This window comes from Cladophialophora immunda (assembly GCF_000835495.1).
Source record: "Cladophialophora immunda strain CBS 83496 unplaced genomic scaffold supercont1.3, whole genome shotgun sequence".
NCBI classification, from domain to species: domain Eukaryota; kingdom Fungi; phylum Ascomycota; class Eurotiomycetes; order Chaetothyriales; family Herpotrichiellaceae; genus Cladophialophora; species Cladophialophora immunda.
Window position 1 is genome coordinate 1,861,942 of NW_015622543.1, and position 13,683 is coordinate 1,875,624.

The 13,683-nt window shown below is 51.0% G+C and overlaps 2 protein-coding genes across 3 annotated transcripts; one reads left to right on the plus strand and one right to left on the minus strand.

Moving 5' to 3' along the window:
• Positions 1-147: 147 nt before the first annotated feature.
• Positions 148-4,157, plus strand: PV07_05154. 2 transcript variants are annotated; one of them, XM_016392031.1, is made up of 13 exons: positions 148-777; positions 828-886; positions 935-1,536; positions 1,591-1,701; positions 1,764-1,833; positions 1,883-2,009; positions 2,065-2,095; positions 2,153-2,331; positions 2,386-3,262; positions 3,310-3,495; positions 3,562-3,712; positions 3,765-3,863; positions 3,914-4,157. In XM_016392031.1, exons 1-13 carry the CDS (start codon positions 288-290, stop codon positions 3,938-3,940), a joined length of 3,009 nt encoding a protein of 1,002 aa, XP_016249550.1. In that variant the 5' UTR covers positions 148-287; the 3' UTR covers positions 3,941-4,157. The 2 variants fall into 2 exon arrangements, with proteins under 2 accessions (XP_016249550.1, XP_016249551.1); XM_016392032.1 differs by having other exon boundaries at positions 148-886.
• On the minus strand, positions 4,096-7,935 carry PV07_05155 (uncharacterized protein; the record flags this gene model as incomplete). Its single annotated transcript, XM_016392033.1, has 8 exons — positions 4,096-5,259; positions 5,314-5,360; positions 5,425-5,852; positions 5,917-6,171; positions 6,225-6,330; positions 6,378-6,941; positions 7,007-7,381; positions 7,440-7,935. 8 exons carry the CDS (start codon positions 7,933-7,935, stop codon positions 4,096-4,098), a joined length of 3,435 nt encoding a protein of 1,144 aa, XP_016249552.1.
• Positions 7,936-13,683: the final 5,748 nt, after the last annotated feature.

The following is a 13,683-nucleotide window of genomic DNA, read 5'->3' on the forward strand; positions in this document are numbered from 1 at the left end:
GGGCTGGTTGGAGACGACATCTTGTTGACGATAGGCCCAGCCAACCCGCAACATGCGGCCAACGCTCTATGTTGTGCTCATTTCCAGGCCTATGGAAGGAGTAAGCGGGCAAACTGCAAGGCGGACCGGGGATTTGGGGAGGTAACATGATCTTAAGTGGCTGTGCAGACCTCAGCCTGGTTTGTTGTCAGTCTTGGCTTGGCACTATCTGCATCTTGCACAAAGACGATCTGGTGTCAACATATCCTGCTTCCCATACAATGTCCCTATGTGAGTTCTGACACAGAATGGGAGAGACCACTAGATCTTGGGCACCACGCCCATCAACTGGTGACAAGAGAGCAGCTATTGACGATATAGATCCGGATTCAACAACTTCCAAGAAACGCCGCTCTCAGCCTGATCAATATCGTGATGTGGCGGAGACACTGTTTGACTTGAATCATTTGAACTGGGATTCTTGGAACGAGATATCAGACAGTGCCGGAGAGGGATCGCAGGTCCATACAGCGGCATTGCTGCATTTAGACACATCTACCTGGACTCTACCAAACACTCCAGCGATTTTCGACGATATTGATCCAGGTTTCCTCGAGCAAGAAGACCCTTCCACATCAGAAGCACTGAGTATCTGTCCCAGTCTTGATGCTACCCCGGGAAGTTGTCTCAAAACTACCTTTCCGGTGACGGGTGAAGCATTGCTTGAATCTACGCAGTTGGAGGAGTCAATCCCAAAGCCTTACAGCACCTGTTTAGGCAACGATGACAATCATTCAAGTCAGCCAATACCTCTCTTATTGCAGTGGCGATTCTCACGTCAAGTTCAGGCTCGCCCGGATCGTCGGTGGATCTTGAGAAGCCAAGATACGACGTTTGCTTTGGAGTTGTAAGACGATCCCATTACATTGTGTCCTGAGTCTAATTTTTATCACAGATTGTGGAGGATATTATATCTTCATTCGTCCCTGAACAGAAAAACTGTACAATGCCTGTGCACTTGAAGCAGTATGGGAACATTTTCAAGCTCTATCTCGAAGACTCGAACAAGTATGTCGGTCTCCTCGAGCTGCCGTGCCTTCGAGATTTCCTCCAAGAGCTTGCTATTGAAATACGACCAAATCTGGAAGTACATTCTGTTGGAGCAGGCACCAACAAAACAGTCAAATCACGCAAAGCTAAGAGCTATGTCGTCAACCGCCAATACTCTGTGCGCATCACTGTCTACGGATACAGGTCTGAGAAGGACGAAATCGGTCACTTTCTCTCGGTTGGCCGCACGTACCTTCAACACCCTCGGATTGGTGAATGTGAGCCAGGTACAGAATACTGTAACCCTCACTATCTTGTTCGTCCTGGAGCCCGGTTGCCACCACTGGAGGAATTGACGATATCCCCTGAGAGCCCTGTCAGCAAAGGCCCCGAAATGCTGAACGAGACCGACAAAAGCAAGATCATGAGGGTATTCGACACCGCTGCTGATTTCTCGGTCCCTGAAGAGCTTGTTCCCAGTCCTCGGCTACGGACCACCTTGAAAAAGTATGTAGGAGCTACCCTCCGCAGCCAGATTCTATTATTCTAATGAGCCTGCAGCCACCAACTTGTCGCGCTCTCTACGATGGTCTGGAAAGAGTCTGGTATCGTCAAGAATGCGCCAATACCATCGATTTGGGAGTTAGTCGCGAAACCCGACAAGCCAGCACTGTCAGTCTTCAATGCCTTTACAGCAACAAATCGTGCCCCATTGTCTGACACATGCGCATTAGATATCGTCACATAATTACCGGGCAGAGCCAAGATTCTCCAGCTGCTGTGCTAGGTGGCTGTCTGGCCGATGTAGGTCCTCTCGACTTCATTTCAAATGCCGGACTGACAATCCATCAAGGAAATGGGCCTAGGGAAAACCCTGAGCGTTCTAGCTTTGATCTGCTCATCCCTTGATAAGCACAATGATAGAAAGGTCCAAATGCAAAGAGTACCTCGGGCGACGCTGATTGTAACACCGAAATCCAGTACATTCATGTTCCTTCCATCATCTCAGCAATTCGTGGCTAATGAATATTTCAGCAATTCCTGGTTGGCTTCAACAGATCGATATGTATGTCACCCTGACAGAATGACTGACACTCGCTAAACCGATCTGACCAAACTTCAGGCATGTTCACCCGGGTCAACTGCGCTTTGCAGTATTTCATGGGTCAGGTCGCCAGCGTTTGTCTTCCATGCTCGAAGAACTGGACGTAATCTTGACGACTTATGAAACACTGCGGTCTGACTGGAGTGTACAAGGACCACTCTATTCAACAAAATGGACCAGGGTTGTTCTGGACGAAGGTTGGCTTGATGTCACTGTCATTTGTGAGAAGCCTGTTACTCACAGATCGATAGCACATCATATTCGAAATCGCTCTTCGCTGATATATAAAGCCGCTTGCGCCATCCACGCCGAGCGGCGATGGTGCTTAACCGGAACACCCATCCAAAATTCTCTGGACGATTTTGGGGCCCTTCTGAGCTTTATTCGGGTGCCACCTTTCGGGGACAAATCCAAATTTGATTTCTGGATAACAAAACCTCTCAGCGACAGAAAAGGCAATCTGAAAAGGCTTCAAGATCTCATCCGAGCTACGTGTATTCGACGGACGAAGAAAATGCTCGGAGAGTCTTGTGAGCTTCCCCAACGCATTGAAAGAATCTCTGAAGTTCAACTACATCAACATGACCAGCAGTTGTACAACTTCTTCAAGGACAGATGTGCGAAGATTGCCAAGGGTGGAACGAGGATGGAGTCCGAGTCGCCCAAAGAGAAGTTGTGCAAGGAGGATAATGTGCTCTCTTTGATCAACTTCCTTCGCCTGATCTGCGACCATGGAGCAGCACTCCTACCTCGATCTGCCTTGCAGGCCTGGGAGGCGGGAGACAATCGATCGGTCGACTGGAGCATGCTTCGGAGTACGAGGAAGATGTGTTATATCTGCAATTCAGACATTGAAGTGGTTGATGGCGGTACATTTGACTTCTTCGAAGCCACTTGTGGGCACTCGATGTGTGCAAATTGTGCTTTGGAAAATGAGGATGGCGAAGACAGCATCAGTAGTAGGTGTCCGAAATGCGCGTTGACGTCCAGTCACGGTGATCATCTCAGCTACTCTGTCCCGACTCAAGCATCCGTACGGCCCTCGGCGAAGGTGGAAGCCCTCCTGAAGAATTTGCGTGCGGAACAGAACTATGAGGTGCTTGAGATGTCCTCCCGGCCCACCAAAAGGTACCGAATCTCCCTTCCATCATGGGGTTTTGCTCATTGCTGTCTAGCGTTGTATTCAGTTTCTGGACAAAAATGCTGGATATGATCCAGCAAGCCCTTCGCGATGCGGGGTTCGGCTTCACAAGGATTGATGGAAAGTCAAGTCTCGAAGACAGGAGCAGATCCATCAGTCGATTCAACAAAGACCCAACCTGCACGGTACTCCTCGCGAGTATTGGTGCTGTTGCGGAAGGGTGAGCTGCGACGGAAAACATTCATGCAGAACTTTAGAGGAAGCTGACATTGGGTGATTTCGCTAGGGTTGATCTCACTGCTGCGAGTTATGTGCATCTGGTTGAACCGCATTGGAATCCCATGGTTGAAGCTCAGGCCGTGGATCGAGTGCACAGAATAGGACAGGACCGAAATGTCGTGATAACCAGATATATCGTCCCGAAATCTGTTGAGACGGTGAGTGAGAAAATGTGCATTTGATCGGGGCGCGTATGCTAACTGATCGCAGTATATTCAATGGGTCCAGAAAGAGAAACTGAAAATCATTGACCAGTCAATTGACTTCGAGAATCAGTCTCAAATTGCCATAGAAGCCCATCGCTGGGAGGTCAGTCATACTAATTCGCTTCAACGGGAATATTCTGACATCAAAGACAGGAACTCATATCCTCCTTTTCTGCTTGATTAGGAAGTCCACAGCGAAGCTCAACATCACTTGGAAATATCTATATCTCGTTGCTCCTGTCACAGCTTTTCGACCTTGGGTTTTCTGACCCAGAAATATATCTCTTGGCTCGTATTGCAGTGACCTTCCGCAGGTGAAGGCCGCAGAGCACTATTCAAGAATCAAGATCCAGCTCTGCCACAGCTTTCCCAGCTTTCCCAGCTTTCCCAGCTTTCCCAGCTTTTTCCCGGTGCTCTCTGCTTTGGGCAACAAGCCCGTCCCAAGAGATCCCAAGCCACTTTGAGATATTCATTGCACCTCTTTCCTCGCTGATCTTCCGTTTTGCTTGTCTATGTGATGCTTCAGGATTTGCTCCACAGTATAGAAGATACTTCATCATGTCTGCACCAGCAGCAGTTGCGTTCCGAGCTGCATATCGCAGAGGGGTGAAACTTCCACCTGACGTCGCATCTACATCGTAGCCGTGGTCGATCAAGAATTTCGCGAGATTAACGGAACACGTTGTACGACTGATTGTTCGCAGACAATCTTCACGGAAGTTCCGAATTTTGCCCCAATCAATCTTCTCCCAAAAGGCAAGCAGCTTGGCTTCTTTGTGAGGAATGCCAGCAGTAGCTCTCAGCAGAGATTCTCCCTGCCGGCCAAAATAATAGCGACTAAAATGGGACGCAGATCCGGATAGAGTGGTCACGCGCATCTGCTTTTCCCATTCTTCGTATACCTCCTCTGATTCCGAGGTTATCACCGCCTTGAACACAGATGAGTCGTACTCAAGACGCAAAAAATGCCGCGGCAACAGGTGCCTAAAAACCTCCATATTTGTGGCCTCGATGGAGCATTTCAGTCCTTCTACGAGGCGAGCCTCGGTCTCGGTCGGTCGTACGAAAATTTCGGTCATAGCCCATGATCCAACCGAAGCCGCATGGTTGCACAGCTTACCATAATCCAGATAATATCGCAAATGCTTAATTTCAGTCTCGAGACTCCGCACTGCGTCCACATTGTCTGCTGTTATTAGGTCGAATAGAAGAGCCTTGAGCTCGTCCGCCTCTGCGCCCACATATTCGGCTTGTCCTTTGGACTTCTCTGCACTGTGATACCGCTCCAAATGAGCGTCTCGCATTTTGCGTGACAGAAACCCACCTGTTGCAAACTCGCAGGCTTGGTGGCTACACTTCCAAGGGCGATCATGTCGCTTCACGTGAGTTCTCAGTGAGGATAGCGATTCGAAGCCTCGTCTGTAGGCTGGGCAATTCAAGAGCCCGCATTTGAAGGGGCGTAGACCGTAGTGTCTTCGAATGACTTCACAGTGACAGTTCTGATGCCCGGTCTGTTGACAGGAAAAATTCCTCATTTGGTTACGGACACATACCGAGAGGTCTGATATTGTCAAAGGGTCAAAGTCTATCCAGTCCGAACCTAAGACATTCAGTCAGTTGATATCGTTAAACACACATTTCCGATGGCGGACTTGTTCTATTACCTTGGTTCACATCAAGATCCCGCTCCAAGTAGAGCTGACGGAAGTGGATTGCTTTGCACAACATCTTGTACAATTCTGGGGACTTCGATTCTAGGGTCCTCAAAGTCGGCTGGTCGCTTTCCTCGCCTTCGCTTGTGTATGTTTCCGAGCTTCTTTCCCTTACAAGCACTTCGAGGACATGGATAAGGCTGTCAGGCGGCTCTTTCTGCTTGTTCAAATCAAAGTAGCACTGGACCAGCTCAAGCCACATCGCCGCAGCAAAATTTTGAAGTCGATATGAACCAGAGAGAATGTTGTCCGCTATTTCCTGGTCTGTCAAGTCGGCCTCATGGTGCTTCTGACAAAGGTAGGAGACACAACACGTCGCCAGGCTCAAGGTCGCATCTTGTAGCCCAATAAAGCCGTCGATCTTGGGACTGAAGAAGTATCTATCGCCGTTCAGTCTTATATGTTTCTCACTGATGCCACTTGCTGCAGAGAGTCTGGACTTACTCTTTCACCGTGAAATGAACGAATTGAACATATTCGTCAACTTCTTCCACGATGGGCCCACAGATCTTGGGTAAATCGAGGCTAGCAATGACCTTACCATCACCATCAACACCAGAACGATTGACGACCAGGGCTTGTTCAATCTCGGGAACCGTGAGAGGCGTCGGTGAACAGCCAATCCAACCAAGGATTGTCCGCACCTTCTCCTTGAGTGGAGGGTGAAGGCAATTTATACGGCTGAGGATCCTGGCATACCTTTCCCGGTTTGTTAGGCATGTTTCTTCCCAAGAGCGAGTCCTTGATCTTACGCTGCGTTCAAGTTTTCCGGAAGAACTGTCAACTCGTCCTTGATCTGGCTCACATCGTCCAAATAAGCCAGGCTTCTTAGGACTATTTCTGCGTAAAGGAACATGCCTTCAACAGCGTCAGTCATAATGTATTTTGAGCCGTGATGGATGTACCTTTGGCCTTGGCCGCGAGGGGTGCCAATAGAAGCTCAATCTCGACCTGCGCTTCAGGCAGAAAGCTGCAATAAGAGAACCACTCCTGACAGCGTTGGCTCACGAACTTCTGGATGCTCTCAGTGTTTTCCCTGTCCACCCGGACAAACGGACTGTCTTTCATCAGACGTCCGATATCCACTTCGGCTCTGCTGCTGATAAGGAGCCTAGTTTCGTGACAAGCCTCCGAAATGTTAAGGAGTTCTTTCAACAGTCGACAGCCCTCTCGCTCGTCGATTTCGTCCAAGCCATCGACAACGACATATGTCGGTCCAGCATAGCCTAGGAGCTTTTTCAATAAACCATTCGCAACATTGACGCTACCCTTCAGCTCCTCGTGGTTAGATTGACATACCACTTCTTCAAGATCGTCCTGGCCCGCGGACAGCTGAAATGTCAACGAGTGCAGGATGGAAAGTGCGGAAAGGGTACTTCGGAGTGTGTCGCTCAGAAATGCATAAATGGTTCTTGTCCCTTGTATATTCTTGGTCTCGTGGACAACGGTGCTGGCGAGAAACGTCTTGCCTATCCTCACAGTTTTATCAGCTTCCAGAGGGAAGATCTTCACATGAATCAAATGAGGCACCCACCGGCACCAGGGATGCCTTGCAACCACAGAGTGCGTGTTGTTGCGTTCGCCTTATCCAACCATTTGCCAAACGTGGCATCTGCAAGCAGCCATTGTCCCGTCCCTTCACAGGTACGGCCATGTAAAGTATCCAACCTCTTCTCATATGTCTGCGGAGCTATGTCAGCTTTGATCGCCCGGTACTCCTGTCGACGAAGAGATTTTTCTGTTCGTTCATGGTGATCCCGAGTTTGCAGGTATGTATCGTGAGCCTCTTGGATGTGTTCCAGCGACACCTCGCGACGTAAAAGCCTGGCATGGCGCTCGATCTGCATCTTCACCACGTTGATTTCACGTTGCTGCTTCGTCCACAGGGCATCGAACACAAACTTCCAGCCTGCTCAAAATTGTTATTGATGGCGTATGAATCATGGGAACGGGCTGAAAACACTTACGCGTCTTGCGGAAGAATTTCAGTGTGATGAGGTAGACGTCTAATATGTCTCGGAAGAAGAGGACCAAGACATCCTTGATCAAGTCATTGCTTTCGAAGAGGTTTCTGGCAGCTTGAAACTCTGGCAAAAGCAGGTTGACTTCTGCGAGAGTATCGAGGATGGCGTCAAAGGACTTCTTCACATTATCTGCCCACTGCAGGAGGAACTTGATTGGGCCCCAGATGAGACAGAGCACGTCCTGTTTCGTCTGGATAAAGACCTCTATCACACCGGCATAGCTTCGAAGCGTCTCTAGGAACGGCTGGATTTTGGTCAGATTCCTGAGTCGACCTGAATTCGCCTGCTCTTTCTGCAGCTTATCGGTGAAATCGTACACGTCGTCGACTGTCTTCACGGTGAGGATTTGATCAACCAACTCTTTGTCGCCGAGGCTAGCTTTGAAATCTCGGGCTGCGTTATCGAAACTCGCCTGGATCGGGTTATACGGAGCGGTCATTGTGGATTTCTGACTTCTTCCACCCCGCTGAGCGCGAGGCTGTCGTGTCTGTTGAGGGCCAGGCTAATGCTCACGCTATCATACTCAGTCGAAGGGAGAAGGAGAAGAAAAGCAGATAATTGCCCTTAGAATTCAGTGTAAGGCTGGCTTGGTTGTCTGCCTTGTGAGCCTTCGCACCATTGGCTCACGGGGCGAAACGTGGCGGCGGTTGGGGCGTAGCACTCAGACAGTCGGTTAGGCTGAATGCGCCTTGCTGCCCAACCCATCACCGCCTTGTGTGCCCCAAAGACGTTGCTCCTGCAGAGAGCTAGCCGAAAGGAAGCAAGAACAGGGCTTCGGAAACTTCTGTCCTCGGCGAATTGCAGCCTCTGTCTTCGAAGAATGGGTTTTGTTGGCAGAACAGCCAGTGACCAGCTAGCGCCCACTCATACTCCACCATTGAGCCCGCTTTATACAGCTCCGTTCAGCCTTGCAACGGTCGAACTCAGAATGATTGAATGGCTAGTCAGGTGGGCAGACTCAAGACGGGCCAGCATATTTTCACGGCAGAAGAGAACTCATCAGAGTGGCCCAAATTGATAGGGAACATGCGTTATCAGCTTACGGCAGTCGCCTATTCTGACCATGATCGAGATCACGAAGACTTTGCCTGCTTAATGACTGATCTTCCTTCCTCGACCGAAGCCCTGGCCGCGTTGGCAAGGAGGGACGAGTCACCCTGGTAGAGAATGTACTCAAAGCCCAGGCTCAAATTGCGCTCCATTTGCTCCTTGGAGCCGGTGTAAATACCAACAGGCTTGCCAACCTTCTTCCCTGCGGCGACGATCCGTTTCAGGGCGTCGAGAAAGCGATCTTCTTTCCCGTCACCACCTGGCAGACCCAGCGAACATCGCAGATCGAAAGGCCCCACGAATGCGCCACTAACACCTTCCGTCGCCAGTATGGCATCGGCGTTCTCAACCCCTGTTGCAGACTCGATCATAGGCATGACTGCCAGTCCTGGGGCAGTGTTGTTGAAGTACTGACCCGCCGAACGGTCGGATGCCGGGTCCGCGAAGGGCGCATAGGCTGGCCCATAGCTTCGCTGGCCGAGGGGCGGATAGCGAGCTCTTTGGACGATTAGACGGGCCTCCTCGACCGTGTTGACCATGGGGATGACGATGCCGGCGGCGCCGCTGTCGAGGCCCCATTTGATCCATTCTACCCCGTGGGACGGCACCCGGACGAGAGGCAGGCAGGTGCCCTTGGACGCCGAGCCCAGCGTGTGGACAACATGGGTGGCTTCCAGAGCTGAGGTGGGGACATGTTCCATGTCGATGATGACGCAGTCATATCCCGAGGCGCCAACAATGGCGGCTGACAGTGTCGAGGTCAGCGTGACGAAGGTGCCCAAAAAGGGGCCTCGGGTTCTCAGGGCTTCAACAAACGGGGCCATTTTGGTTTCAGATATCGAAGACAACTGTCAATCGTGACTCTGGGTGCGGCTTTGCGAGGGGTGCGGCATCGTCGCGACAGACCAACTATACATGTACTTCCCTCGAGCACGGACATTGACTGTAGCAGGCTCAACCTCAAGGGGTTACCCGTGCTACAACAATACCTCGCACCTCGGCTCTCCGCATACATACCCCAGTGAGGACAGCGCGGGGAGTGGGGCAGGGACACCGAGCCTTGTTAGTACCACAGCCTTGTCGGTGCAATCGGTGCAGCAATCAGTATTGCGATAGAGGTCTGTCTGCATGTTCAGCAGATGTCAGAAACTGGTCTAATTGGGATGTGTGTACTATCTCCTAGATAACAGCTCCGAATCCTCTACTCGAACTCCGAAGCCTATCCTCAATCCATTGCTCGAGCCTTACTTTGGGATCTGGCCGGTGATGTTCCAATGCACCCTGCTGATACCTTGGTTGCCCATCAGCCAAACAGTATCCAGATTTGGACCGGTGAATTGTAGATTCTGCACGGAATGGTTCGTCTGCACCCTGAGTAAGAGTTGGCCCATGTCGTCGATCACGTCGATACCGTGACCCGTAGCCGTGAGGACCAGCCCTTCGCGGCTAACCTTGAGGCCGTCCGGTATGTAGTCCTGCGCGAGGTAGAAGGAACGCTTATTGCTGATTTTCGTGCCGTTGTTGGCCACGTCAAAGGCGTAGATTGATCTTTTGCCCGTCGTGTTGTAGTGTTTTGTTCCAGGCCCTACTGCTGGGTCGATGCTTCCTGTCAATGCTCCTGTCTCAGTGATGTACAGAGTATTACCGTCGGGCGAGAAGGCGATCCCGTTGGGTTGTTCTATGGTATCGTCAATCAGGAATAATGCACCTGTTGTGGGGTTGAAGCGATAGCTGGCAGTAGGTAGCTGAGGAGCTGTGTCCACGCGGCCGTTGAACCAAGGGTAGTCGGGATCGGTAAAGAAGAGGTCGCCTGACGTTGGGTGGACGGTGACGTCGTCCATATTGTTGAAGTAAAACCCAAAGTAGTTGTTCAAAAGTACGGTAGACTTGTTCGTGGTGGGATCCACGGTGTGGAGCGCGATACGCTGCTCCGTCCCATTGAGATTGTCAAAGCCACCACTGGATGCCCAGATGATCTGCCCGTTGTGGTAGATTCCCCCGTTCGGCGCGAATATCGGGGGATCCGTCACATACTCCTGGAGGGTCAATGGCTCCTGGCTGAGGTCGACCACAAGTTGCGGCAGATATTCGTACATCGTGCTCACGGGCGCTGCGACAGGCGGCAGCTGCGACATGAACAACTTGTTCAGACTTGGCACGTAGACAGGAGCTTCGTGCACTGAATCGCCGACGTGGAACACGAATTCGTACGTCGGCTGCGGGCCCAGGTATTGCAATCCACGTTCTCGGTCGAACACCACGAAGGAGGCGTTCTGGAGTAGCTCGAAAGACGGAGCATTTGGCACTGTAGTATTGCGGAAGTCATAGTCGGCAGCTAGTGACGTTATTGAGCGGTTGAAATGATAGGGAAGCACGGCAGCCTTTAGCGTCAGTCAGGTGTGTGTCCGAGAATATGCAGAGAAACGACGCTCACGTATTTGTTCACACAAACCACAGAGCCGCCGAAGCCACAGTCCTCAACAATGGGTTGTGTCACACCTGGTGGTTGGGTTTGAGCCGACGCTCTTGCTACGAGAAGCGAGCCTAGGACAACAAGAACCTTCATCTTGTACATGAGCTTCAAGAGGTGCAGATGTCAGAAATGGCCGTGCCGTAAGTGAACATCGCAATCAGCGTTCTCGCATTCTAACCAACATGGCTGAATATATCACCCAAAGGCCATTTATGTCTCCAAGTTTCGTCTGGATCGGGTTTCTCCTAGTGGTACGACACGTCCCATCCCCACGGGGTGTCGCCGGTAGCCTACCTCTCCATGAATTGATATTGGCATCATCCAAGGCTTGCCTGAAAAGTGTCAAGCATCAAGTTTCCAAAACCTCATGTGCAGGTATTTTTCATGCTGTGGCTCTCAGCTCTCCGCAACTCCAACAGGACGTCGGCAAATGCTCAATGTTTGGGGAAGTTGGGGAACTGCACTGCGAATCTGGGTCACATAAGCAAGGAACAGGTATAGTCCAACTCTCATTCCACGTCGATCATCTTGGCATGCTCAAAGATTCATTCACCGTACATCTTTCTTGGAGTAGGAGTCCATCGGCTAGTCATGAGACAGACTGAGAACAGTGAAGCTGGTGGAAATCCCCGCCTCCCATAATCCAGACGGCCGAGAGGAGTAACGACGTGTCAGCTTAACCCCTTGGCGGGCCAGAAATCTCGTAGGAGTAAATTTTTCACTGACACGAATTCCTGGAGCGCATAGCATAGGGACGCAGATGTTGGCCCAGCTATGGGAAGAAAAAGACCACATATGCTGCAAGTACGACTGTCACCTAGCGCTGGGGGATAGCGATAAAGTGGCTAGCCTTGTTCAGCCTTGTCACCAACTTGTACACTTCTGAAGCTTGATATGACACACTTACCTCTTGATCTCCAAGTCCGATGACTCTATCTGCTCTCAGGTAGCCTTTGGCCTGGCGGTTGCGAGATTTGTCCGCAAAATTCGTTGGTGAGGCATCAAGCGGACGCCAGCACCGAAGAGAGATAGCAGGTCTCTTGTAGACATGAATATTCGATTCCATTCAGACCCCGTGTAGCGAACCGGCGGTCAAGGGAGCATGCTCGATAGGTTTCAAGGAAATATGTCCGTCTTTGCCTTGCTACTAAGCTGCACAAATGTATGAGGCTCACCGCCTGGGTCTCTCACACATCCTACACTCTGCTCTGCTGTCAACTGCCCTTGAGTCTTTCGGTGATTCTGGTATTGACAAGAAATGGCAGTGGTCGTTAGCTGGAAGATTTAGGAATAAATAGTTATGTGATCGTTGATTTGGCACGAGACGCGGACCCAATCTCCGCCGGAACACTTGAAAAATTCATGAATTACTGGTCTGAAGGGGGTTGCATCCTTGGACATGGCGCATTTCTCACTATCGTCACTGCTTGGTAAATACTCATCCGCTATGTGCGCAGAAATGAATGAGTGCGGAGCGAGAGGTAGAATCCATGCATATTTGCTTCACCGTTGAAGGTGTGCAAGTTCTCGCTACGGCGGGGCATACAGGCTGCGCAGGAAGATTCTCTTGGCCTCTACCGAGTACAAGTAGCTCCTTTGCGACTCGCATTACCTCCTTCCAATAGACGTTCCTGTTGAGAGTCACTCAGCTTCATGACGCCCCCCTTCAGCTCTGCCGGCTACCATCGTCGACTCACCGACTTGAAGTTCAAGCCCGCCAAGCTGGGGTCAGGGGGTGAGGGAAACCTCAAACACTTTGTGGCAGTCAAGCCTTCTTGGCCGCTCCCGTGCTGGACCCCTGGAACCGTCTTCAAACCACGTTCAGTGGCTGTCAACAGTCACCCAGACGCCGGTTATCCCTCGACTCTGCATCAGTGGACTCTTGGTGGCCTGCGCAGTTTTTGGTACTCCGGAGACCTTGGACCCATCCTGCCCAATGAGGCTGCCAATATTCATCTCGTTTCCGTCGCTCGCATATCCGAAAGCGCTGACCCCTGATACAAGCAAACGCTTTGCCTGGCGACAAATCCTGTGCTGTCGTCTACAAGATAACTTGGCCGCAGCCTTGTGTTAGAGATCCTCCTGCACGAAGGGCTGGGCACCGGTTTATCCACAATGTCACCGCTGAAAATATCCAAGCCGGCTGCCACGACCAACAGTTGAGCAAGCACAAGCCCACTTGTTGATTTCATCACGTAACGATTGGCAGGGGCCTTCCGATCCTTTGCTTTCAGGCTTTCTCCTTTCGTGATTGTGCCCAGAATGCTTTCATTCTCAGGAGAATGTTATATAGGTATGTCCTCATGTCTTGAAATCACGTTATCTTCCCTCCAGACTTTAAAAGCACACATACCCAATTTCGTTCCTTTGCCCTGTGTCAAATACAGCCGAACATTCGTCAATCAGGTGCTGGTCGCCTCTGGGTCTTCATTGCGATATAATCTGTACATCGTGTGAGCCCTTTGCATTTGTTGCGCTATCATCCTTCTTGTTGTTCAGTTGTGTCCTTTTGCTTTGAGCGAAGCCCGTTGTTATAGGTGAGGGACATCCGGCATGTCAGAAAGGTCATGTCCCATTAGCGGGCATAGGGGAGGGCCAAGCTCGTCATGCCCGGCTGGTGCCCAACGAGTTGGTCCACGAGGCTGCGCTTTCGCAGCTTATCAA

Coding starts and splice junctions, on each gene's coding strand:
- PV07_05154 (XM_016392031.1), top strand. CDS start 288: ATGGGAGAGACCACTAGATCTTGGGCACCACGCCCATCAACTGGTGAC. Junction 2,010..2,064: donor GATTGTAACACCGAAATCCA/GTACATTCATGT, acceptor TGAATATTTCAG/CAATTCCTGGTTGGCTTCAA. Junction 2,332..2,385: donor CAGGGTTGTTCTGGACGAAG/GTTGGCTTGATG, acceptor ACAGATCGATAG/CACATCATATTCGAAATCGC.